At 41.5% G+C, this 23,994-nt stretch overlaps 1 protein-coding gene across 8 annotated transcripts in view; it reads right to left on the bottom strand.

Annotated features, from left to right (window-relative positions):
* Positions 1-23,447, bottom strand: part of TMEM63A (transmembrane protein 63A) — a 38,925-nt gene extending 15,478 nt beyond the window's left edge. For 2 of the 8 annotated variants that reach the window (XM_073338707.2, XM_073338711.2), the window contains exons 1-13: positions 23,254-23,447; positions 19,062-19,340; positions 18,056-18,240; positions 12,563-12,642; positions 11,139-11,199; positions 9,567-9,604; positions 8,008-8,150; positions 6,219-6,270; positions 4,741-4,849; positions 4,238-4,308; positions 3,668-3,748; positions 2,394-2,517; positions 1,896-2,029 (exon numbers count right to left, since the gene is read on the bottom strand). In XM_073338707.2, coding sequence (XP_073194808.2) covers positions 1,896-2,029; positions 2,394-2,517; positions 3,668-3,748; positions 4,238-4,308; positions 4,741-4,849; positions 6,219-6,270; positions 8,008-8,150; positions 9,567-9,604; positions 11,139-11,199; positions 12,563-12,642; positions 18,056-18,240; positions 19,062-19,340; positions 23,254-23,431 — 1,535 coding nt within the window. In that variant the 5' untranslated portion in view covers positions 23,432-23,447. The other 6 variants (XM_073338710.2, XM_073338714.2, XM_073338713.2 and 3 more) reach the window with 6 other exon arrangements.
* Between the last annotated feature and the right edge of the window lie 547 nt (positions 23,448-23,994).

Genomic DNA, 23,994 nt, shown 5'->3' with positions numbered 1-23,994 from the left:
AAGTGAGCTGTAGCCCATGAAAGCTTATGCTTTAATAAATTTGTTAGTCTCTAAGGTGCCACAAGTACTCCTGTTCTTTTTGCGGATACAGACTAACATAGCTGCTACTCTGAAACATATACAAATATCAACCAGGGAAAGAGGGATTTTTTCCTTACGGCAATAATAGTATTGCCATAAAACTTCCACACCCTGCAGCAAAAGATATTTAATTAGTGACTGCTCTTGTTCTCGTTTTAACAATGCAAGCACCATATGAAGTAAAATTTAGTATCCTCAGTATGTGATGCCCAAGCATCATGATGATGAAGCTTCCACATGAATCAAAGCACCTTAATCCTGGCTTGCAACACCTTTGCTATTCCACTACTGTTTTCTCTGGAGCAGTGACTGCCATTGGTACTCAACTGCCTGGTCATTTGATGTGGAACTCTTATTCACATATAATATAACCCAGGTTCCAGAAGAAAAAGTCCATTGCATCGACCCAAAACTAAATGAAACCACCAAACAGACTGCAACATCTTTTTCAGTTCCTCTTGGTAGCGCTAATCAGAAATTCAAGTACAAGCTCCCTGACACCTCAAACTCCCACAAGAAACCCCACATCCTACACCTCTTCAAACCCACATTCAAGACCGGCTTTACAGCATGACCTGAAAGTCAAGAGATTATGGATATTTTGACAAAAAGGGGGCATGAATGTCAAAGCTGAGGGGCCCACAGAGAATGCTTTGTGGTCCTATAGGAACCACATTTTTATAAAATAAAGACCTTGATCTCCTTCCTTAATCCTCTTCGAGAGCCTGTTAATAAGAGACAGGTAGACAGCTAATAGCCCACTAAGAACAATGGGACTAAATTAATTTTCCCTACCAATGACCCAATTCAGCAATGCTGAGCATGATCACTCCCACTGAACTCAATGGGAGTTGAGGGTGCTTAGCAACTTCCAGGATCAGGTCAATAAATATCTATAACTATAGTAAACGTCAAGCATATATTGAGTTAGAAAATGTAAGTTGCAGAGCTGAACTATGAGGGTTGAGCAGTGTGCTGCAAACAGAAGGGATTTTGAAAGAACATGAAGTTGTGTCAAGTAACCCTCTCTCCTTTCATCACAGTTAGCAGTAACATCGTTACTTAACAGTATCATATTCAGACTTTTGCCTAACACCGGCCCTTGTACGTTTCTGTATCTTTAGGGCTCTCTGAATTGAGTTTATTCATCATCCCAGTAATCTGGATATTAATAACTAAAAAGAAAGCAAAGTTCCTATGTATGTAAATTTATACAAATATATACTTTAGCACCCTGCATTGGTGCAAAGTTCACTGAAGTCCTATTTATCTACAGAACAGATGCAAGACAGCCAGCACAAAAATCTCCATGCTACCCTGTCAATGTTCCACACCCCTAGTGTGCAGGGTGTACCTACAAAAGACAGGATAGTTTGGTGTCTATGGCCAATTCAATTGCTGACTTCTCCTTTGTTGAAGCTACTAACAAGGGTGCTAGTTTGCACTACTGTGATGGTGGTTTGGTGATTGGGTCATCTGCTTACTAGAAAATGAACGGAGATCAGTAACTTATTTGTCATAAACCACCTATTTGGGTCCAAGATTCACTTAGATTGGAATTCAGACTAGATGAAAGGCTCTTTATCCCATGAAGTCCCAGACCCATCCAGTTCCTTGCTAGGCTGATTTCTAATTCAAAGTCTGGGGACTATGTGCATCTCTGGGAAAGCATACAAGTTAGCAAAATAAACCAAATTGAGAAAGTGGATGAAGAAAGAGAAACTGACTTAGGTGTACAAGTTACACAAGTAAGGGCTTGCTCAATCATAACTATGGTGTTCACAAAACAAAAAGATATACTACACAAAACTTACTATGTTGCCATGGATTTCTCCTGGAACGTTACGAAAGCCATTCCCAGTGGGCTATCATGAACAGTTTGTTCCTCTTTCAAGTACTCCTCCAGCAGCTTATTTGTCACTTGGGTATAGTAATCTATAGCATCTACCTGTTGGAAAATTGATTCCTGTTGCATATCTATACCAAATGGCTCATACATTCATCAAACACAAGCTGCGCAAACTGCAGTCCCTCCTCCCATTCCATGGATTACAAATCACATTGTGGTGTGGAATAAAAACAGGAAGTTTTTCTTGCACTATAGTGAGGTACCAGCAAGACCACACTTCAAATGTTCTTGGCAATTCTAGTTGCCACTTGCCAGGACGGATGTTGCAGAAATTGAAACTAGCAACAAAGAGGATGATAAATTCTTTGCACAAATCAGGAAGTTTCCTGTAAGCTTTGCCATGTTTTTGTTGCAGTTTTACATTGTTCTGGCTAATAACTCAGTGATAGAAACTATCCCTTACCCTTTCACATCCTCTGATTTCACAACAGCAGAACTGACCAAATGGCTTTGGGTTGATTCGGACCTGCCTGCCATTCTTCTCATGCAGGTGCGTAAAATACATCAGACTTTTTTCTGCCTTTTTTCTGGATAAAAAAAAAATACATATATAAGATTTTGCAATGGAACAGTAGATTCACAATAACAAACCTAAGGAGAGTATAATCCTGGGAGAAACAAAGTTAGCCCAAGGATTGATAAAGAAACGTCATATGAATAGACGAGACAAGGAATAAACCTACACTCCCTTCTTCCTTCTCCCACCCCCCAAAAATAAATAAAATCTCCACATAAAACATTCTGGCTGCTGCTTTTAAGTCGTTCGTACAAATAACAGGGTTCTCTTCAGTTCTTTATTTTCACTAAAATAAGAGCGTCTTCAGTAATACTAGTGCTTATTTCCAGAATTATTTCAGAATTACAGTTAATTTAGAATGCCAGACCAGATCTAACCTAGAACTGCCTGCACTGCACTCAGGACATTCACTATAGATTACCCTGGGTTCACTGTATTTAACAAATTCCTTCTTAAAATACTAAGTACCAAGGAATAGAATTTTGTGGTGCAGGGCAAGAGTCAAAGTCTCGCCTTGAACTATGTGCCAGATTTTGGAAAGATACTTCAAGGATGTTGTTTTTTTTGTTTTTCCCCCTTTTGCTTTATTTAAAAAAAACAAAACAGTATGACTTCTGTTCTAGTTTTCTCACCCAGCTACAAGTTTCAATGGATTCAGCACTGCTTATCCATTGAAAGTGCTGGATCCATTGAGTTTTCAGTATACACAAGTTTAAAGAAAGTTACATTCTTCCAGACCAGGGCTACCTCAGCTAACCTTTCCACAAAACCACGGTGTCTGGAGGACAATCTGGCTTTTGTTACTGAGTATAACTCCTTCTGCGTGTGCCTAGCCTCACTGTGCTGGGAACCAGAGTCCCAAAGTTAATAATTCAAAACTAAGGTTTTGTATCTTGACAATCACTATACTGCCATGTCAAATCACCAAGTCAGCGCAACTCATTCATGTGAGGCATGTAGCAAGCACCTACTGGAGATGCAAAACCAGAAGCAAAACCCCCAGTTCTGAATGCCCCTGAGCAGTCTTTAAATTTAGATCTGAATTCACCTGGTCAGGTTCATCTCTGGCATCTACAAGCTTTCTGCTATATTTTCAATAAAGCTTAGCATTGTTTCTATAGAACTATAATAAACATAGCTAGAATATAAACACAGGTAACCTTTCACTGTGCAAACTGGTAAGCCTAGCTACATCATAACACAGCTGGACCTCTAGCACTTTACAGGTCGGATACGCAGCACTGAAAAGGAAGAGAGACATGTTAGAAGAGAGTGGACTCTATGGAGAATGTCTCATAAGGTTATCACTGATTTCTAATTAACGTCAGAATCAATCATTTAGCTCCCAACACAAACTCCTGACAAACAGATATGGGAGAACTGGAAACAGTTGCTGTAATTTAATTTACAGTGATTATGATTAACAGGACACAAACTGCTCTGCTTTCAAGCAAAGGCCAGGTGAGAGCATGAAAAAAATTAGTGTGAATATGCAGCCATTTCCTTGGCATTAAAATTAAAAACAACTAACTTTTCTTTTCCGTTTGAAAAGCTGATAATTTGCGTTCTATCCTCTGAATCTGAAAAAAGCAGATTAATAAAATTTTTCCAGAGATGGAAATTCAGGTTTTAAATAGCTTAAAAACAAGGAGAGGTCTAGTTTGGATAGTTAAAACTGCCATGACATTGCTTTAAATCCCTTTCCCTACACACACTAATTCTTGCCTTACATGAAGTGGTTTTCTATAGCCTCCTTCTCTGCATTTTTGGGAAGGCCAGTTATAAACAGTGTGCGCCTGACCTGTAGAAGAAAAAAAATCTCAGTTTCTCACAACAACCAGAAGGAAGAGAGCCCAAAGGAACATGGGTTGGGGGCGGAACCTATGACACAGCACATCAAAATATCTTTACTAAATAAACAAACAGAATGGAAAACAGAAGACCAACTTCTGACTTCAGTTGGTGCTACATCCACTTACAACAGCACTGAACTTGGCCCTATATTGGCAACAGGCCAAAACAAAATCTCAGGTGTGTTTTTATTCCTCTTGTGATTTACTCTACCTGGTCTTTCTGGCTGTGATTAGAACCTATTATATTAGAGCATTTACCTTTTATGGATTCATTCACATCTATTGACATTTTGGCAGAGTGGGAAAGTATTTTTGTATTTGATTTTTCAGCATTTTCCCCTTCAAACGTGCTGCATATTTCTCTGAGTAAATGAACTTACTGTGTTTTCCTCTTTATACTTGATGTACATGGTGTGATGTCTCATGAAGACAAGAGTCAAAATCAGGTAAATAACAGCAAAAACAGTGTGCAACCAAAGAAGATTGTTGCTGTGGAACATAACATTTAAGAATATTAGAAGTGAATGGAATTTAGAGCCACATTTGCATGGGTAACTATTAAAATGCTATTAAGAATACAACAGTTCATCAGGCATTAGGGTAGGAAAACTGGTCTCTGATTGGCTGATAGCTGGTTTTGCCTATGCAGGTATCTGATCTAACCATGTGACTTACCAGCCCATTATTTAGAAACAGCAGCTCTCCAAAGAATGCAACTATTCTAGGAGCTCCACATTTTTTGGGTAGCCTTTGAGCATATGCCTTCTTGTCCAGCTGTGTATAGGCACACTTTAACATACATCTGATTTATAGACAACTTTTCTGTAGATATTACAATTCACTGCATTAAGTAACTAGCTGAATTCTCCATGACCCCAATTCTTACCCAAATCTAAAACATGATTTTGGTTGACCAGAAGAATTGAGAGAAACAGAATGACTTATGGTCTGTATTAGGTTAATAACTGACCATTTGAGGAAAGATGAGTGAAATGGAATGAAATAAAAAAAATAATACACATAATAATATACATATCTAACGTAACAGCATATGCAACCTTAACTCTGCTGAACTCCCTTACCGTCTGTGTTTGTCAGCCTCTCTTTCAAAACTTACATAACAAAATGTGTATTGTCAACAATCTGCTTATCTGTAATAGGATCAGTAATTAAAATATGGTTTCAAAGCCTCTATTTGAAGACGGATAAGACAGACAGATTTCTATAAACTTTTTTAAATACCCATTTATAAGTATTATGTTGCTTAAAAAATATAACAAGTTGTCAACTACCCTAGCTGGACATTTTAGGAATGGGATTTTTTTTTAAGATGAGATCAATACATAATAGAATTATGTATGTGTTTAGTCATCCAACTATTTTTATGGCATTTCTGCAAATGCATGACTGATTTTAATAGTCTTCTCAAGAGAGACAGGCACATAAGTTTGGGGTAAGAAAGAATTTTAATTAATTAAACCATACATTCTATTAAAACTGTGAGATCAAAACAATACTGACAAGTATGGTCTCTTCTAGCGTGGAAATTTCTGCCAGCAACACTGCTACATCAACATCTATTATTCAAGGGAAGTATATGGTCTAGTAAAAGCAGATTTTAGAAACCAGGACTCCAGGTTTCTCTTTCCCGCACCTTAACTGTCTTGCTATGTAGCCTCAAGTGAGTCGCATAACTTCTGTTTCAGTTTACACACCCTTAAAATAGCAATAAATAATAATATCACCATGCATGTTGTAAAACGTAATTAATATTTTTAGGACCAAGGAAAGCCTCAGAAAGGCATAATATTTCTAGCAAATATAAAATATAATCTAATACTTTCCAACGTTTACTTACCCAGTTTGTAAATTTGCTATAGTTGTTCTCCCAAAACTATAAGGATCTTTATCTAAAAAAAGGACAACACATGGTATATTTATCTGGTGCAGCATTCATATGAAAAGTGTAAGGAAATAAAATATAAAACTTCAAAAAGAAATGTATTTATGTTTATTGTTAATGTTCATCACATTTAATGTTAATAAATAGACATAAATAGACATAAATAAATAAAAAGACAGATACTTAATGCTGGCCTAACCATGGTTTTATTTTAAAATGGAGTAAAAGAAGAAGAAGAGATATTGCATTCAGCCTGCAAAGGGAAACAGCAGCTAATTTTTTAACATTTGGACGTTGGATATCTACAGGTTTGCAAAAAAAAAAAATCTGTTGGGGACTAGTCCAATTTCCCACCTTTACTGATGTTTTACCTCAAATATTTGTTCAAATTACAGAAACTTATTATTTCTACAACTGTACTGACAGCATCACTAATCGTGATAACAAGGAAGTAGACAATTCAAAGAAACTCTGGTTTGTCAGGGAAAAAGAAAAAAAAAAAGAGTAATAGCATTTCTGGAATACAAAAAATACAACCCCATGACTAAGGCTCCATGTTTGTCACAGAAATCATGGATTCTGTGACATTCCGTGACCTCCATGGACTTCTGCAGCAGCCTGGTGTGGCTGGCCCAGGAGCTGCCTGAGCAGCTCAGACAGCCCCTGGGCCAGTTGCAATGGCTGCTGCTGGGACAGTCTTGGGCCCCTCAACCCTCCAGCAGCAGGAGTTTGGGTGTGGGGGAAGGCTCAGGGCTGGGGACTGGGGTACAGGGCAGGGGAGAGCTCCCTAGAAGGACAAACAGGAACTCCCCTTCCCCTAGCTCCATGTGCTGCCTCCACCCACAGGCACCACCCCTGCAGCTCCCATTGGCCGCGGTTCCCAATCAATGGGAGCTGAAGAACCGGGATTTGGGGCGGAGTGGAGACATGTGGAGGTAGGAGCTGGGTATGGAGCCTGCCTCAGCCCCATCAACCTGCACCCACCCAGGCCGTAACTTCGTACCCACCCCCACAAGCACCCACGGCGCCCCCAGGTCTCCCCCACTCCAAGTTTTAGTCAGGGGTATATAGTAAAAGTCATAGACAAAAATTCACAGCCCGTGAATTTTTGTTCACTGCCTGTGACCTGTCCATGACTTTTACTAAAAATACCTGTGACTAAAACGTAGCCTTACCCATGACCTTCCACCACAGGTTGGATAAAATACTTAATCACATCACAAGGTTAGCTACTCTCTAAACCACCAGAGCAAAAAGCACCATGAACATACAAAAGTGACAAATTTTTGTCCACCTAGTATGCTACACATTGTGGCTACTCAGAACTTAATGCAGCAGCATGACCAGAACTTGATCCTCCTATTCCAAAAAGGACAGGCCCCCCTGCCACTTGAGCTAAAAGAGAATCTCTGTCAGCAGTAGAGGGCCTGACACAGTTGAGCAGTTCCAACTCCACCCAATGGAGGGCAGTAGTGTGCATGCACACACACAAACACACCCATATTACAATATGTTTGTTGAGTCATACAAACATAGAATTGCTACACAAGAACAGGGAAATAAACCATGTTGTCTGTCATCCTATTTCTGACAGTGGCCTTTGCCAGATGCATCTAGCTGCATAGTATTACACTGCAGACTGGGGGACTACGTTTATCCAGTTTATCACAATAGGAGGTATCCTGAAAGCTCTGACAGTAACACAGAATACATCCGTCTTCAGGAGATAAAAAGATTTTCTTACCAAGTAAGTCACCTGAAAGATTGACAGGCAATATGATACAAACAGACAAAATGCTGACAGCAACCAGCAGGCAAATGATGTGGCGCTGAAAGGCGAGGTAGTGCATGGCATCATCACCACACTTCTCACGAATCTCTTCGTCGCTACACCATGGACAAAAAGGCAGCAGGTCAGTCCGGATGCTTTACCAGTTGGATTGTGCTTATAAATACTGACTTCTAAATATGCCCTATAACCTCTACCTTCTACTAAACTCTGAGAACCGAAAGACCAATATGGGGTGGTTTATTGTAAATGTGAGAAACAAGGTAGGTGAGGTAATATCTTATAGCACATACCTTCCACCAATAAAAGTTGGTCCAATACAAGATATTACCTCACCTACCTTGTCTGTCTCATATCATGGGACCAACACAGCTACAACAATACTGCAAAGAAATAAAAGAAATGTAACATTTTAGTATTAAAAGGATCTTTATGCTGATATTAATAATCATTAATGACAGGTTATTCTGAAATCCAAATAGGCATTTACAGCAACATTCACATGTATATCTTCAACTGAATACACAGCAAAAGACACAGAGAACTAGAAAAATGCTTTGTGCCACCAAAGGGGAAGAAGGGATTTTATTTTGATTGCCTTCTACTGACCCATCTGGGGTATGGAATACACAAAGAATGAAACTAGGTCAGCAAAATTCTGTTCCTTTGGGCTGGCAATATTTTTGCAAGTAAAATTCTCATTATCAGCCTGGAAAAAGATGGATAAACATATTTTGCACCTACGTTGCTTTTCCATGCCAGTTTTGCAAGACTGAATTCAACTTAGACCTTAATATCTGGGACGGGGCTCCTACAGCAGAAGTATACTATGCCCCAGGGAAGACTGAGGAGGAAGGTGACTACAGGTTAGTCTTAGACCCACTCCCAACCAATTAAGGAAAGGCACGGAAGAGCTTTGCAAGGAACCACATTTACTGTCAGGAGGACAAAAATCAGTCCAACATGGGTTCTTGGGAGGGGGAGAATAAATGAGAAAAATGGAGGACAACATGGAAAAGGAGCCCCAGAGAATTCCCTATTACCCACCCTCAACAATTTCCTTAAGAAGATCTGTTTACTCAAATAGGACCCCCCCAAAAAAAATTATGATTTCCTAGGCATAGGTATGAAGAACCAATATCAAATCTTTAATATTCAAGTACTGAGAAACTGTTCCGGGGATAGACCCATTCCCTCTTTACTGAAGCACCAATTCTGTAAGGAGAACCTCGTGGGCAGACCTCTGTGCCTGCTTAGAGCCCCACTGGCTTTACTGGGGGTCTGCTTACATGGTTCTCTTTAAAGAATGGGAGCTTACAATCCTAGACCTACCTCATGCTCCCAGACTTCAATGGGAGCCAGTTTGGGATCATATACTGTCAGTTCTATCCCTACGCATTATGCCTTGATACAGTCTATCACTTTCCATCTTTGAAACTGTCTCCCTATTTTAAAATTATGTACACATCAGAAAAAGTAAACCATGGCTTACTGTTTCTGCTTCATGTACTTACTGCATTCGAAAGGCAGATGTCATCCAGGAACAAAACCCCTAGAAAAAAAGAGAAAGTATGTTAGCTTCTAAACGTTGATTGCTTCCAAGAGACAATAGTGTCTGTAATCTTTACAATTAATAGGAGTGTTTAATATAAACTAATCTCTTACTAGATTAAAAAAAAAAGCTGCTAAATTGGTCTTGATAATTTCAGGGCATCATATGCCATTTATAGTCTATAAACACAGAGAACATATGCTGTAAACTCATCCCAAAAATCAGTTTACAATTAGCAAAACATTAGAAAGTCCAAGGGATGAATATTCAAATAAGTAAACAAGTGCAAAATCTTAGATATGATTTTAAGACAAATATATAGGTGTTAGTCCCAATCCTGTTCCCATTAAATTCAATTCAGGATCAAGTCCCATAAGTAGAACTGGATTTAACTAGTAGTTTCAGAACAAAACAAAAAAAAATGTAAAGACCTTTCAAAGGTCCCTTACAATTTTAAATAAAATCCACATGGAAGAGTCCTACATAATTTAATAGGGATGAAGCCAGTCTTTTGAAGACCTCAATCTTAACCATCTATGAAGAAGGTAAAAGAAAATTACATCTTATTCATATAAGATTTTGAACCATCCTTTAGAATTTTATAGAAGAGATAGAATTCTCTATTAAATTTCATATTAGGGTTCAAAAAGCTACAGAAAAGAACTTCTTTTCTAATAAGTTCCCTAGGCCTTTTCCATAATAGAATACTCCCAAGCTAGAGAAATATGTCTTTATTTAACAATTTAAAAGAAAGTTCCTCCAGAGCGGAAGAAAGATTTAAAATAAAACATATTAAAGAGCAATCTTCAGTTAATAGCAAGATGCTCAGACAGTGATTTAGTTTCAGGGATTTTTTTTTTTTTAATTAAGCAGATGCATCTTTAAAACAACATTAAAACAGTAACATTGCTTGGACAGCACCCAAACATAGGAGGACTGAGGCACTTTGAATCATAGCTGTTTAAAGAGTCCCTCAAAATCAACGGCCATAAATGAGGCCAAACTAAAATTTGGCCTAAGAGTTGTTTTCTTTCTCTGTCCAGCTTGGCCACCAACTATATATGGCCTTATTACATGATTTTCCCATATGTGCCCCAATTTCCCATTCTGTAAAACGTGGATAACACCACCAGGTATGTTGAGAGGATTAGTAGGCAACATTTGCCAAGTGCTTTGAACATAAAAAATACGGTGTAAGTGTAAATTAGTATTTTATTTCTTCAAAATATTAAGACTATTATTCCTCTCTCAAAAATAAAAAAAATATTTTTAAGTGACAACAGGATGTTGGTTTATAACAGTGTTTATAGAGGGCTGGAAACAAGATGCCATAAAGCATAAAGGTTCCAGTATAAGCACACCTTTCATAATGTGTTACTGCGTCCTAAACTGGAGTTGTAGAGATTGCCCCTTAGCAGAGTCTAGTTATCTATGCTAGGTGCAAGACTGAATTATGGCAGATTCCATTGTACCTGCACATTTTTACATACATACATACACCAAAATGCTTCATGTGTCTAATTCAAATACTGACACTGTCATATTCAGGATCATGTACCGACGAGGAAAGAGACAATGGGCGGTATCTTGATTCACTAAAACACAAAGAAACATTTAAGTGACTATGGAAATGCTGCAGTTACTCACTAGCTCTTAAACCAGCTTTTACAATTCTCAAGTCATTATGTGAGGCAACTTGAACAGAAAGTTATCTTTTTTCCAATATTGTAGTATATAGAATTATACTTAATTACAAAAGCTTGTCCTTTTATTCAGTGTTCAAAAAGGAGGAAGCATGAGCTTTGTAAATAAAAGAGCATGTAACTGAACAAAAAAAAAAAAGGATGGAATACTTCATGGGACACTAACGTTAATACAGTTTAAAAAAACAGGTAATCTGGAACCTGGTAGGACCAATTCTGCAGGCTTCATCCCTGCACAAACTCAGGCTTCAGCTTTACCGGAGTTCCTCCTGCATTCTTCTCCTCAGCTCAGACCTGTACTGCAACATTACAAAAGCTGATCTTCTCTCCCCATTTCCTCTCCTTTACCCCACAACAGTTTCAGCCTCTTAGCTCAGATTCCCCCTATAGCATTACAATAATTCCTCTGGTTTACCTCTCTCCCAGGGCTCTACCACCCAGCTCACTTAGCCATTAGAGAGTCTGGTGTCTTCAATAAAATAGGAAGTTACTGTTTTCAGTTTGTTCTTGAAAAACAAAATTATTTCATAACTAAAACACACAAAATGCACATGCCCTTCCTACAGATTCATTTGGGGGTATGTTATATTATGCTACCACTGCTTTCAAGGACAAACGCAACAGTGCTCAAGTTTAACCCCACTTTCCAAGAATAGTTAGATCACTAGTTTCTAAGTGTCCTAAAATGACATCAAGAAATTTAAAATCATAAGATCAATCCAGCTTCCATTAAAATCAATGCCAAAGCTCTCACTGACTTCAAAGAATGCAGAATCAGGTCCTTTGAGCCAGGACAAGTTCTGTCAAGAGCTGCATCCTTTATGTCAGCATGGGAAGATCTTGGGTTTGAACCCAGCTAAAAGTAATAGCTCACATTCTTATTAGTGCTTCTGCTACAGAAATACAGTGTAAGTGTGCAGATGACATGTTAACAGACTTGAGCAGCCTATTGCTTTTTCTTCTTCCTGCCACTTCCTTCACCCATGAGAAGTGAGAAAGATTCTTAATGACAACTGTAAACACACAGCTTTATTTACTGACAGTGTCCTACAGTGAGAGACTGTTGGAAGGAGAGGTGTGTTTCACACAGTGAAGTAAGGAGAGAATTTTAAACAGGAAAGTAAGTAAAGAAAAATACATGATTACAGTAACACCTTATTTACGCAAAGTTCAGTTACCTAAAATCCCATTTATCTTACTTAATTCTCTATCCAACAGGTTTCAACAAAGAGGACTTGGCTGTGCATCATTTTACCTTTCAGTTTCCGATATCAAGGCAAGGCGACCATAGTCCCAGAATCTCTTCCTTATAATGGAAAACGCTAATATTAAAATCTAGAAAATAGAAATAAAAATCCTTGATTTCAATTTCGAAACTGAAAATACCTTTCTTAGAAACAGACTTTACTGTATCAGATTAAGCCAGTGGTCCATCAAAGCTGGTATCCCATGTCTGTGATGTACTGGGTAAGAGATCCAGTGGCCACAGTGCCACAAACCAATTTGTTTGGGACTACAGAGTCAGCAGGCCTAGAACTCCAGTCCTCTTGCTCTCTTAACACAGGCCTGAAGTTTTAGCTAAAGAAAAATCTCTTAACTAGACTTGTATTAATGTTTATGTCAGACTAGGAACAGTTCTGATACAATCCAGTGGCAGGCAGTATCATACATGCACATTAATCAGTATGTTGCAACTAAATGTTTCAGAAGAAGCTAAAACTTTCATAATGGACCACTACTATTATTTAACAGTGCCCAAATGTATGATGAACACTTCATACTGGCAAGTTTTATAGTGATGCAGATAGTTGTGGTGGGAGGAAGTCCATCTGCAGGTAAAGCCTGAAATCTGCTTACATCCCCCTCAGTGTAGATAATTACAATCATTATTATGGCTCATAAAAGCCATCACCAAGGCCCTTTTTAAATCCTGCCCTTAAATTAACTCCTTTGTAGCAAGACAAACAATTAGGACCATGCAAGTTAGAAAACAAGCCATATTTCATAGATTTACAGAGAACTTTTGAACGAAAAATTGAGAGGCAATCAGATAGGAGATGGAGTCCTTATTAAAAGAAGTCTGCAAACATCTCTTTGTCACAAACAGAGGAACACAGGAGTTGTCAGATGAATTCAGGCCATTGGACCTTCAAGTCTGGCATCCAGAGGCAAATAAGTGATAGCTGGATAAAAGCAAAAATGCTCCATAATGTGCCTGGCTCACAGGTCAATGCTGTTCATGGAGGGAGAAGATACCTCCCTGTCTTCTATGGAAAGCAGCCCAAAAGCAAACACTCAACATTTTAAAAGTCAAGTGTTAGTATGAAGTACAACTGTACCCAAAAAATGGCCAGCACAGAATTCTACAGTGTGGCTCAAAGTCACCTTTCCTTTTAATAAGGACAAGTCCAGGATTAAGTACTTCACATTCAAACTGGCACCCAGGCACAGCATTGCACATTGGACTGTGTCTCCATATTGAAAATGAAGATGGCCACTAGTTGTTCCATTGTGTTTTATTTTATTTTAAACAAGTTAGGGGTGTCCTCTGGGTTCCTAAACAATTGCCAGCATGGCCTTCAGATGAGCAAATTTTGGACTACTCTTCAGTACAGTTTCCTAAACTCAGTAATTGGATGATTCCTTGACTCTCACTTTACCACTAGGAACCTCAATAACCAAGTCTGTTTGCCGGTTTTAAATTTCTTTTCTTAGTGGCTTAAAACTGTTTATTTAAGATATTTTAGCCAAATTCATCCCTGGTGTACATCCTTAGCCTTCGCTGGAGATTCATCAGAGATGCATTTGATCCTCTGTGTTCAACACACTGGCTGTTAACTTTCACTGGAAAACTTGTTCCCAAACAAACCTCCAGAAATAATAGAGTTAAAATCCCTTACAATTCTGCTTATTTCTTATCAGAGGCTCTTAAATGAAACTCAGCATGCAGTCAACAAAAGTTATGCTCCTACTTTGGAGGAGATGAAAGGACAACAGTGTTTTCGGTCAATCCTAGGTTGCTCTTCATTGATGTTCTAATCTACTTTGCCACTTTCCAAAGCAGATCTGGAGCTCTCCTTCTTGGTTGGAGACAGGCTAGTGTTGTGTCTTTTCAAGCAGCAATGATCTTAGCTTGGGGGTGGGGGCGTTGGAGTATGCAAGTCAAGCATTAAGAACTGTAGCCTCTGCCCCTCATTATCCTTGACCAGATTATCCCAACAGGAACATGGTGAGGATAAAGGAGGTAGCAGCTTTTGGTCAGTGGACAGGGATGCTAGAGTGTGGAACTTGCACCCACAAGTTTCTACCTCAGCCCATCCTCCTCTACTTCCAATAGTCAACATCTGGGAAACATTTATAAATATTAGACATGCCATTACAAGTGACAAATGAAAGGAGTTACAGCCGGTGTGGAGTGATATAAATCACTTTATTATTTTTAATCCACTTATTTAAATCAGGGTGAGGTTTTTTAAGACTAAATTTGGAAATTTTTGCCATTGCAATTTTAGATTAAAATACAGAATAAATTGAATTGTAACACTGGTTGGTTTGTTTTAAAACTGCTACTGCTGGTAGGGTATCATATTTGAGTTCTACAAAACTTCTATAAACAAAAAACAAAATACTGAAAGTTAAGGCCCAGACTCTGCAAATATTTAAGCGGGAACATAATTTTACTCATACGAATTAGTCTCACTGATTTCCAGTGGAATTATTCGTGTGCTTAAGGTTAAGCATGTACATAAGTGTTTGTGGCATAAGGAGCTAACATTTTATTTTTATTAAAAACTTTTTGTGGCATAACATCAAGCACTTCAAAATTCCTTCAGCGTTAACACTAAAAAGTTATTTAGACTTCTAATCCATTCAAAATGTTATTGTGAAAAATACATCAAAATTTTCAAAAATATTTTGGCACCTATGGGTGGCATTTTCAAAAGCAACCAAGTGACTTAGGAGCACAAGTCCCAACGACTTCACACTGCAAACCCTAATGGAGAAGTGCAGCCTGGTCAAAGCATTTAAGCTTTCTTGACTAGAGGAAGCTCAATAGATTGGAAGATGGTGCTGGTTAGCAAATAGCCTACAGCAGTGGTCTCCAACCTTTTTATGCCCAAGATCACTATTTTAATTTAAGGGTAACCCAGGATCTACACCACCCCTTCCCTGAGGCCCCACCCCACTCACTCCATCATCCTGCCCCCTGTTGCTCGCTCTCCCCCACCCTCATTCACTTTCACCAGGCTGGAGTAGGGGGTTGGGGAGGGGGTGCGGGCTCAGGCAGGGGGTTGGAGGGCAAGCTCTAGGAGGGAGTTTGGGTGCAGGAGAGGGTACCTGGCTGCGGCAGAGTGTTAGGGTATAGAAGGGGGTACATGGTGCTGGCTGAGAGGGGGGTCAGGGCTGGGGCAGAATGTGGGTGCAGGAGGGTTTGTGGGGTGCTGCTCAAAGAGGGGGCTCAGGGCTGGGGCAAGGGGTTGGGGTGCTGGCTCTGGGAGGGGCCTGGGGTACGGCCTCCCACCGGGCAGCACTTACCTTGGGTGGTTCCCGGTCGGCAATGCAGCAAGGCTAAAGCAGGCTCCCTGCCTGCCCCAGCCCCACGCCGCTCCCAGAAGGGAGCAACATGGCCCTGCAGCCCGGGGGAGAAGGGGGACAGACGGACGTGGCTTCACACAGCCACAGCTCCCCATTTCCAGCCAATGGGAGCTGCGGGGGCAGTGCTTGCAAGCAGGAGCAGCACGCAGAGGGAGACCCCTGCCCCTCCCCCTCCCCCCGGCCCCAGGGCCGCACTGGCCGCTTCTGGGAGTGGCTTGGGGCCAGGGCAGGCAGGAAGCCTGCCTTTGCAGCAGCCATGCTACACCCCCAGAGATCATGATCAGCTGGGAGATCCTCTAGGATCGACCAGTCAATTGTGATCAACCAGTTGATGACCACTGGCCTACAAGGTATTGCAATCAACTGTGTTTCAATTATGTGCTGTTCTCATAGTAAGGATGCCAATGAGCCCTGGATGTCACTTTTTCAGCATAGATGAGCATTTTAAGTATATTTCTTAACAGAAAAAGAAAATTAGGTAAAATCTGAAATTCTACTAACAATTAGGAAACTAGTTAAACAGGGACAAAATATCCACTTTAGCAATCTGGCTAGTGAATCTTGCCCATATGCTCAGGGTTTAGCTGATCGCCATATTTGGGGTCGGGAATGAATTTTCCTCCAGGGCAGACTGGAAGAGGCCCTGGAGGTTTTTCACCTTCCTCTGTAGCATGGGGCATGGATCACTTGCTGGAGGATTCTCTGCTCCTTGAAGTCTTTAAACCACGATTTGAGGACTTCAGTAGCTCAGACATAGGTGAGAAGTTTTTTGCAGGAGTGGTGGGTGAAATTCTGTGGCCTGCGTTGTGCAGGAGGTCAGACTAGATGATCATAATGGTCCCTTCTGACCTAAATATCTATGAATCTATGAATTTAAAAGCTATAAAATAGGAAGAAAGTAAAAAACTAGCTATCAGTAAATAAATTATGATTTAAATTAAAAAAACTGATTTTTTTTTAAAAGAAAAACCCCAGACATGATCTTTAAATCATCTCTGGTCCCAGCATTGGAGACAGTGGCCTTCATTCATCAGGGGCACAGCAGTGACAAACCTCACAATGAGAACACCCATTAATTTTTTTCTAAGTTCCTAATCCATAATGCACAGAATATAGTTATTATTAATTCCTCTGAATGAATCTGAGTTGTTCAGGCTCAAGATCATTGAACAAAACTAAAGACATGTACAGAAAACAAATTAACAACTTAGTCCCTGTAAAATAGGAAGAGGTGCTTCCTGAGTTCTGGCTATGGCAGAGGCCATTCAGTCAGTCTAATGTCATAGTCATATGAGATTAAAGGAGCTATTGGGCCAACTTTTTAGTAGGTAGAGGTCTATTTGCATGTACAAAGCTGTGAACATCTGCACACCTACACTTGAGTGCAAACTGAATAGTTCTGTGCAGTAAATCATATGTAGATGTTCAAGGAAATTTCTTCCCAATTGTATTTTAGGCCTCTCTTTGAAATTCTAGCCCCACGCCTTGTCATCTTGTTCCTCCTTCTTCTAGTCCAGATTGTTCTGTACTTTATTTTCTCCGCTGCTTTGTACACTCTAATTTGAAGGGTCTAAAGTGATAGAATTTCCACCTTCTGGTTCCTTTAGGAGATTATTTCACCACCTAATAGGAAGTTTTTCCTTAATTCAGTAACCGTATTCAGCATTAGCTTTTTTTTCTTGAGAAATCTTCAAATGCCAGCTGACCCTCATATCACATAAGAATGACCAATAGGGAGGAAGGATGCTCTTGTGGCTAAGGCACAGAACCAGTAGCCTACAGTGTTATTCCTGGTACTACCATTGACTCAGTGCATAACCATGGCAAGTCCCTTAGCCCCTCTGTGCCTACTGATCAGAATCCCATCACATGGCTATTGTGAAGCTTAATTCATTAATATTTGTGAAGTGCTTTGGAGTTCCCTGATGAAAGGTGGTTCAGAAGAGCAAAAAGCAGGACAAATGAAACTTAGGAGGTTGCTAGAGAGACAGGACTGCAAGCTGGCCTCATAAAATATTTCTGTTCTAAAGATTCTGGGAAACAAATTCCTCTTTACTAAATTCCCATCAGACAGCGAGAGTATTCTAGACAACACTGAGCCTCTGGACAGGCCAGAAGTATTACAGCTGCAGGAGTTAAAAAGAAAGCTTACCAAAAAGCAAGTAACATCAAGCAGCAGGACAGTAGGGATTCCACCAAAAGTTATTCCTTGGAGCACAGTACTGCCCTGTGCAGTGCTGTAGCAGTAAGTTTTATCCGGCGAGACAGAACTATTTCTACTCCAGAAGTAGACTAGATGGGAATGTCCAGCATCCAGAAACAGGAAAGGAAACATCTCTGAAAAAGGAAGTGAGCAGTCACATTAACAGCCTGCCTAATGGGTCAGGAGACCCATATTAGTGAAATGTATAAACAGAACAAGCATCCAAATCAGGAACATCCCAGTGCAAAAAGATTCAAAAGAAAGTGTCCTCATACAGAATGAATATTTTACCATCATCCCCAACACCACTGAGAAAAGATTTCGCAATAACTCCACTGAGCAGCATCTGTTACCAAAATATTCTTTGGTGCAGGTTTTCTATCCATGTATTCTAAACATCTAACAAAACATAGGCCTCTCAGAGACCAGGCATCAAAGCTCAAATGCTTAAAATACAAGTGCAATCTAAGGAAGGTTGCAGGAGTCCAATGTGTAAATTTTGCTATTCTCCCATCTAGAATATTAAAACTACTAAGTATTTGAGCTCTGATTCCTGGAATGACATAGGAAGTTAGCTATTCCAATGATCAGTGATGGTTTGAAGGACTTTGTCTTCTATTGAGGACTCATGGACATATGAGATTGTGAATTTTAGACTTATCAAATGTAAATGCCTTGGAACTTAATAAAACCGACTATAAATTCCACAACAATATACAAAACAAACCTACAACAGGCATCAGTCTTTTTAAAGAAGTTAGAGATTGCTGGCTGACAGGGTAAAGTATTAGATATTCAATATCTAATAAGAAAGAACTGTGCATGTTTCCTAGTTCTCTACTTTTGTTCAATTATGAATTAAACTGCTCAGTTAACTTAGCAACATATGGAAAATGGCAAAATTATTTCAGTCATACAAAGGTGTCTTTACAAGCGGAAGAAATTGCTCACTTACTTCTGGGTTTGCTGTTTTTAAAGTTTATTTTCAAATCTTCTAAACCTGATTCCCAGTAGCTCTCAATTACTTGGAATAAAAGATCATCATATGAAAGGTGTCTGTAAATGACAAATTCATAGGGAGAATACACCCTAGAGAGCTCAATTTCTTGGGAGCAAAGATTGCAAGTCTCTGAACCCGTACTGAGGACGGTAACATCCAGTACATCCAACTGCAAGCATATACTTCTCACAAAAGTATTTCCCAGATTTGACAAAGAAAACACTGCTCTGGATGCTGAAAGAAACAAACAGAAATTATTCCTTTCCCCCCCTACTTCGTTTTCTTTGTTTAGTGCTGGTGAAAGGTCCTGGCTTAACAACCCTGGAGAAGACTTCAGTCTTCTCTATAGAGCAAATACAGCATGAGCAGAGGCAATGCAAGCTTCCTCTTCTCTCTTAGCTATATACTCCACCCTGGCCTGAAGGGAACATTCTTTGGGATGTTACCCGTTATTCTGATTTTTCTTTTTAAATGTGCATCTGTGTCCACTAGGTCCTTGATGGGGACCTCCAAATTCATTGCATACAGTCCCTTTAACAACATTCATCTTGTAATGATTTTTAGGTCATTACAAACTGGTATGAATTTATACTGGTGGCCAAAAGGTTAAAGTCTCTATAGCACAATATCAATACTCAGAGCCTCCCAGTACCACCTTATTATAACTTTAAACATTAGTACTATCGCCTGACCCATGAGCAACAGATGGTCTGCAAGATACTGTCATGCAGACAGTAAAATGTACAGCATTTCAGAACAAGTGACTTTTAGGCCCTAGTTCTAGTAATTCTCTATTGGAGTTTGTAGGCCCTCAGTCCATCACAGTGCAGTGGTGTCTTCAACAGGGAGAGACGTGATTACCTCTGTTCCGGATCGTCAAATACATAAATGTGGTCTTGAGTAGCTTTAAGAATTCAAGTCAGAGTGTAACACTGTCATGGCACAGGAGACAGGCTGGATTGATTTAAGAGATCAAAGTGATTTACATCACTAATTTTAATCATGAAATAAATCAGCAAGCCAGAAACCTTGATTTAAATAATCAGTTTTAACACTGTTTTGCATTTGTACTTTTTAGTTATTTTTCTAAAGTAAGGCTGATTTTAATTGGTTGGCAACCATTAAATCTAGTTGATTTGCAACTAAATATAGCCTTTACACCACATTACATATAACTTTTTTTTACTAACCAGGAAGATACACTATATCTATATACATTTCTTTAAGCTTATAGCTTAACACATTTATTCAGATTTTTACTTTTTACATTATTTTACATTTTAAATTACATTAAAAAATTGTAAGGTAGCCATCTAGCTGCTCTCATCACAGGAAACATGAGTTTTCTGCCATGAGATTGTCCATGCTCCTACAAATTGAGATTTGATGCTTGACAGAAGGAAGTTAGAGCATTTTTTAAATTTATTTTGGGAATGAGTGCTACGGCAACTGTGAAGAGTACCTGTCTAAATTAAAATAAGATAGTTGGTCTCATCACAGATCGCAACCACACTGGAAAACTTGCCTGTTTGGAAACAATAGCTAGAAGGAAGACCAATGGAGATGACAAATATAATGGCACCTCCCACAGGGATTCCACTGGGGGTACTGCTGCAAAGATCAGAATGAGGTTTGTGACCTTGTATGGGGAATGTGATTGCTGGTGGAGGTTTAGGCACCATCTCTTTTATTTTCACTGGGAATCTCTGCTGGGTTTGCTGATCTGTCAGACCCTGAGTCCACTGGGTTCTAGAGAGAGGGGGCTGGCAGCAGCTCTGAAGTACTTCTCTGGAGAGCTGCAGTTTCTGCACCTTTTGCTAACTTCTCCAGTCTTGCCTGCCTCCTTTGCTGCCCGGGCAAGGCAATCCCATGGGGAATGGGCTACTGAGATGGTGCCTGCACCTTGCCCAGCAAAATCAGTCTCTCCTTTCCTACCCCAGGAAGTGGGGGCTGAGACAACCCCACACAACCTGCACTGTGAGGGGAAAACTGCTCTCTGCCCATGGAGCTGGGCGAGCTCCAAAGGGGTGGAGAGCAGGAGACACAGACCTCTCCTTTTACCTCTGGCTTTCTCGGCCTAGCTCTCTGCCCGGAGCCTGTCGGGGCACCAGCCACTCCAATGCCTCAGCAGGGAAAGCAAAGTCGAGGGGACAATCTCCCCAAAAGGCAAACACAGCCCCGGTTGTGGCTGGGGATTTGATGGACAGTTCCGGATATGAATGGCTCACCAGCAATTAGAAATAGAAGGCTGGAGTCTTCCTCTGAAAACCTGGGGCGGGGCAGGGCAGGCTGGAGAGGCCTCCTGCCAAGCTCTGTGGAGATAGAAAACTGGAGGGAACTGCAGGGGGCGGGGCATTCCCCTGCAGCTGGTGACTGATAGGGCTGGCTCTGCCCCAAGCTGCAAGCAGGCCTAAGCACCTCAGCCCCAGTGAATTGTGGTAAACTTGTCTGTCCTTTCTGGGCACTGGGGAACTAGCGGGGAGCTAGCCTGGGTCCACACTACAGAGTGGTCATGTTAGCAGCTGACCAATTGCACTAACTTGAACATTAGCCTATGCCCTCTGCTAGGCCAGTCAACTTTAGTCAAAAGCACCACTGTATTCAAGGTAAGGGTTTTTGTGTGGCTGGGCCTCAAGCTGGGGCCCCTGCAACTCCTATCAATTTTGTAACCAAGACAAGCCCACTGAGACTATCTCCTGCAGAGGGCAGTAGGGAGCCAGATCTGTAGCCAGTCAGTCAAGTCCAATGATGTAGTGTTTTTACCAGGAGAGCCCAAGTTTTCTGCCACGATGAGTGGCTGCATAAGCAACTAAAAGTATGTATATTTGCATACATTTTTCTGTGTGTCTAAAAACCAAACACATTGCTAATATTTCCTTATGCTTTTACCTGCCCTAGAGAGACAAAGTGGGTGAGGTAATATCTTTTATTGGACCAACTTCTGTTGGTGAGATAGATAAGCTTTCAAGCCACACAGAGTTGACCTGAAGAAGAGCTTTGTGTGGTTTGAAAGTTTGTCTCTCTCACCAAGAGAAGTTGGCCCAATAAAAGATATTACCTCGCTCACCTGGTGTCTCTAACATCCTGAGACTAATACAGCTACCTTTACCTGCCTTGCCAGATGACCTGGAGCTGGTTGTTGGTGGAGTTCAGCAGCAATGGAAAAACACAAAACTCCCCAATGCATGCCCAGAAGCAGCAGAAAAAAAACAGCAAATCTGGTATCTGCCCAGCTAGAAGTATTTGTAGTTTCCAGGGGCTTTATTTCCTATATAGGGAATAGGACTATACCCAGAGACTGACTTCTACAAAAATGGCTCATTGTACATACACTACTTGAGATCCACAGAATTTCACAAAAAAAGCTTGTTAAAATGGTGTGAACACACACACACACAGAGTATACACTGATAATACTAAAGAGCTTCTCCAAAGTGCTGTATGTTGACCAGTTAATCTACACAACACTCCTGGAAGGTAGGGACATATTACTGTCCCCATTTTACAGATGGGAAAACAGAGGCTGCAGAGAGGAGAAAGGTCTTGCTCAAGATCACAAAGCAGGTCAATGGCAGAGCCAGATTAGTGCTCAGGGATTCCTAGCCCCTAACCCCATATTCTGTCCACAGGCCCCTTTGCTCCTGATCCGCACAATACAGTGGAGAGAGGGCCACCGTCCTCCACCAGCTCCCCGTGGGCCGGAGAGAGGGTCCAAGCAAGACATGGAGGTGGGCTGGGCTCTCAGCACACGCAATGGGTGGCTGGTAACAACCAGGAACGGGGCCTGGAGAGCGGCTGGCCCTGGGTCTCAAGCAGGAACTTCCTGCAGGAAAACTCTTCTTCTGGCTTCGATCAGCCACCGCCACCACGCACCAGCCTGCACGGACACCGCACCGCACCGCGGTCAGGCCCGCAAGTAGTTCGGGGCCTGGAGGGCGCGGGGTTGTAGGTAGGCGCTCAGTGGGTCTCCCTCCCGTAAGCTAGGGCGCCTCGTAAGGCCGGAAGCCGGCCGGCCGGCCGGCCCGCCCGGGACTGGACCGTCCCCAGCTGGAGCTGGGCTCCTGCTGGCAGCTCCCAGCACGGGACGTGGCAGCCCCCAGCACGGGACGTGGCAGCCCCGGGAGCTTCCCAGCCGCCTCCCCATTACCTACAGCGGCGCCTGGCTGCCCGCCCGCCCGCTGTCTCCGGCCGCTCTGGCGAGTTTCTCCTGCCCCGGGCAGGGGCGGCGTCCGGGGCCCAAAAGTAACAAAGTCAAAGCAACAAGTACCGGGAGCCGCGCATGCGCCCCCGCCCACAGCAGCAGCAGCGGCGCCGAGCCCGGCCATTGCCCGCCCCTGTGGCCGTGCCGGGTGCCTGCCTGCCCCGCTTGGAGCCCCTCCTGCCCCGACCCCCTCTCCGCGTTGTGCTCATCTGAGCGCTCCCCGCGGACCGCTTCTTAGTGCCCTCCCTAGACCTCGCTGTCCGCTCGGAGCCCCTCTGCCCTTCCCGTCCCCACGGGCCACTTGGTGCTCGCTCCCCCCCGTGCCCCACAGTCTGCCCTGGGCCCCCTGGCGCCTGCCTTGCTGCTGTGCTGCCCGCTCACTGCCCTGTCTGTGTCCCTCTGTGGCCCCCGCCACTCCTTCTGTGTCTTCCCTTGTGATGAGGGACCCTCTCTGTCTCCCCCTCATGCATTTCTTGTTACTTGTGGTTTTCACAAAGCTGAAATGGTAGCATTGTCGAGAATATTGCAGAAGAGGCAAAAGTATTCAATAAATATTTCTGTTTCATATTCGGGAGAAAAACAGGATGTCCAGTTTTACCATGGTGATTAAGCACTTTCCACTCCAACAGTAACTCAAGATGATTTTCGACAGCAGCGGCTATTAAAGTTGGACATACTTAAATCAGG

The sequence above is a fragment of the Lepidochelys kempii genome, chromosome 3, assembly GCF_965140285.1.
Source record: "Lepidochelys kempii isolate rLepKem1 chromosome 3, rLepKem1.hap1, whole genome shotgun sequence".
In the NCBI taxonomy this organism is placed as follows: domain Eukaryota; kingdom Metazoa; phylum Chordata; order Testudines; family Cheloniidae; genus Lepidochelys; species Lepidochelys kempii.
Note: the sequence above shows the minus strand (reverse complement) of the source record. Positions and strands in the feature narration are given on the sequence as shown.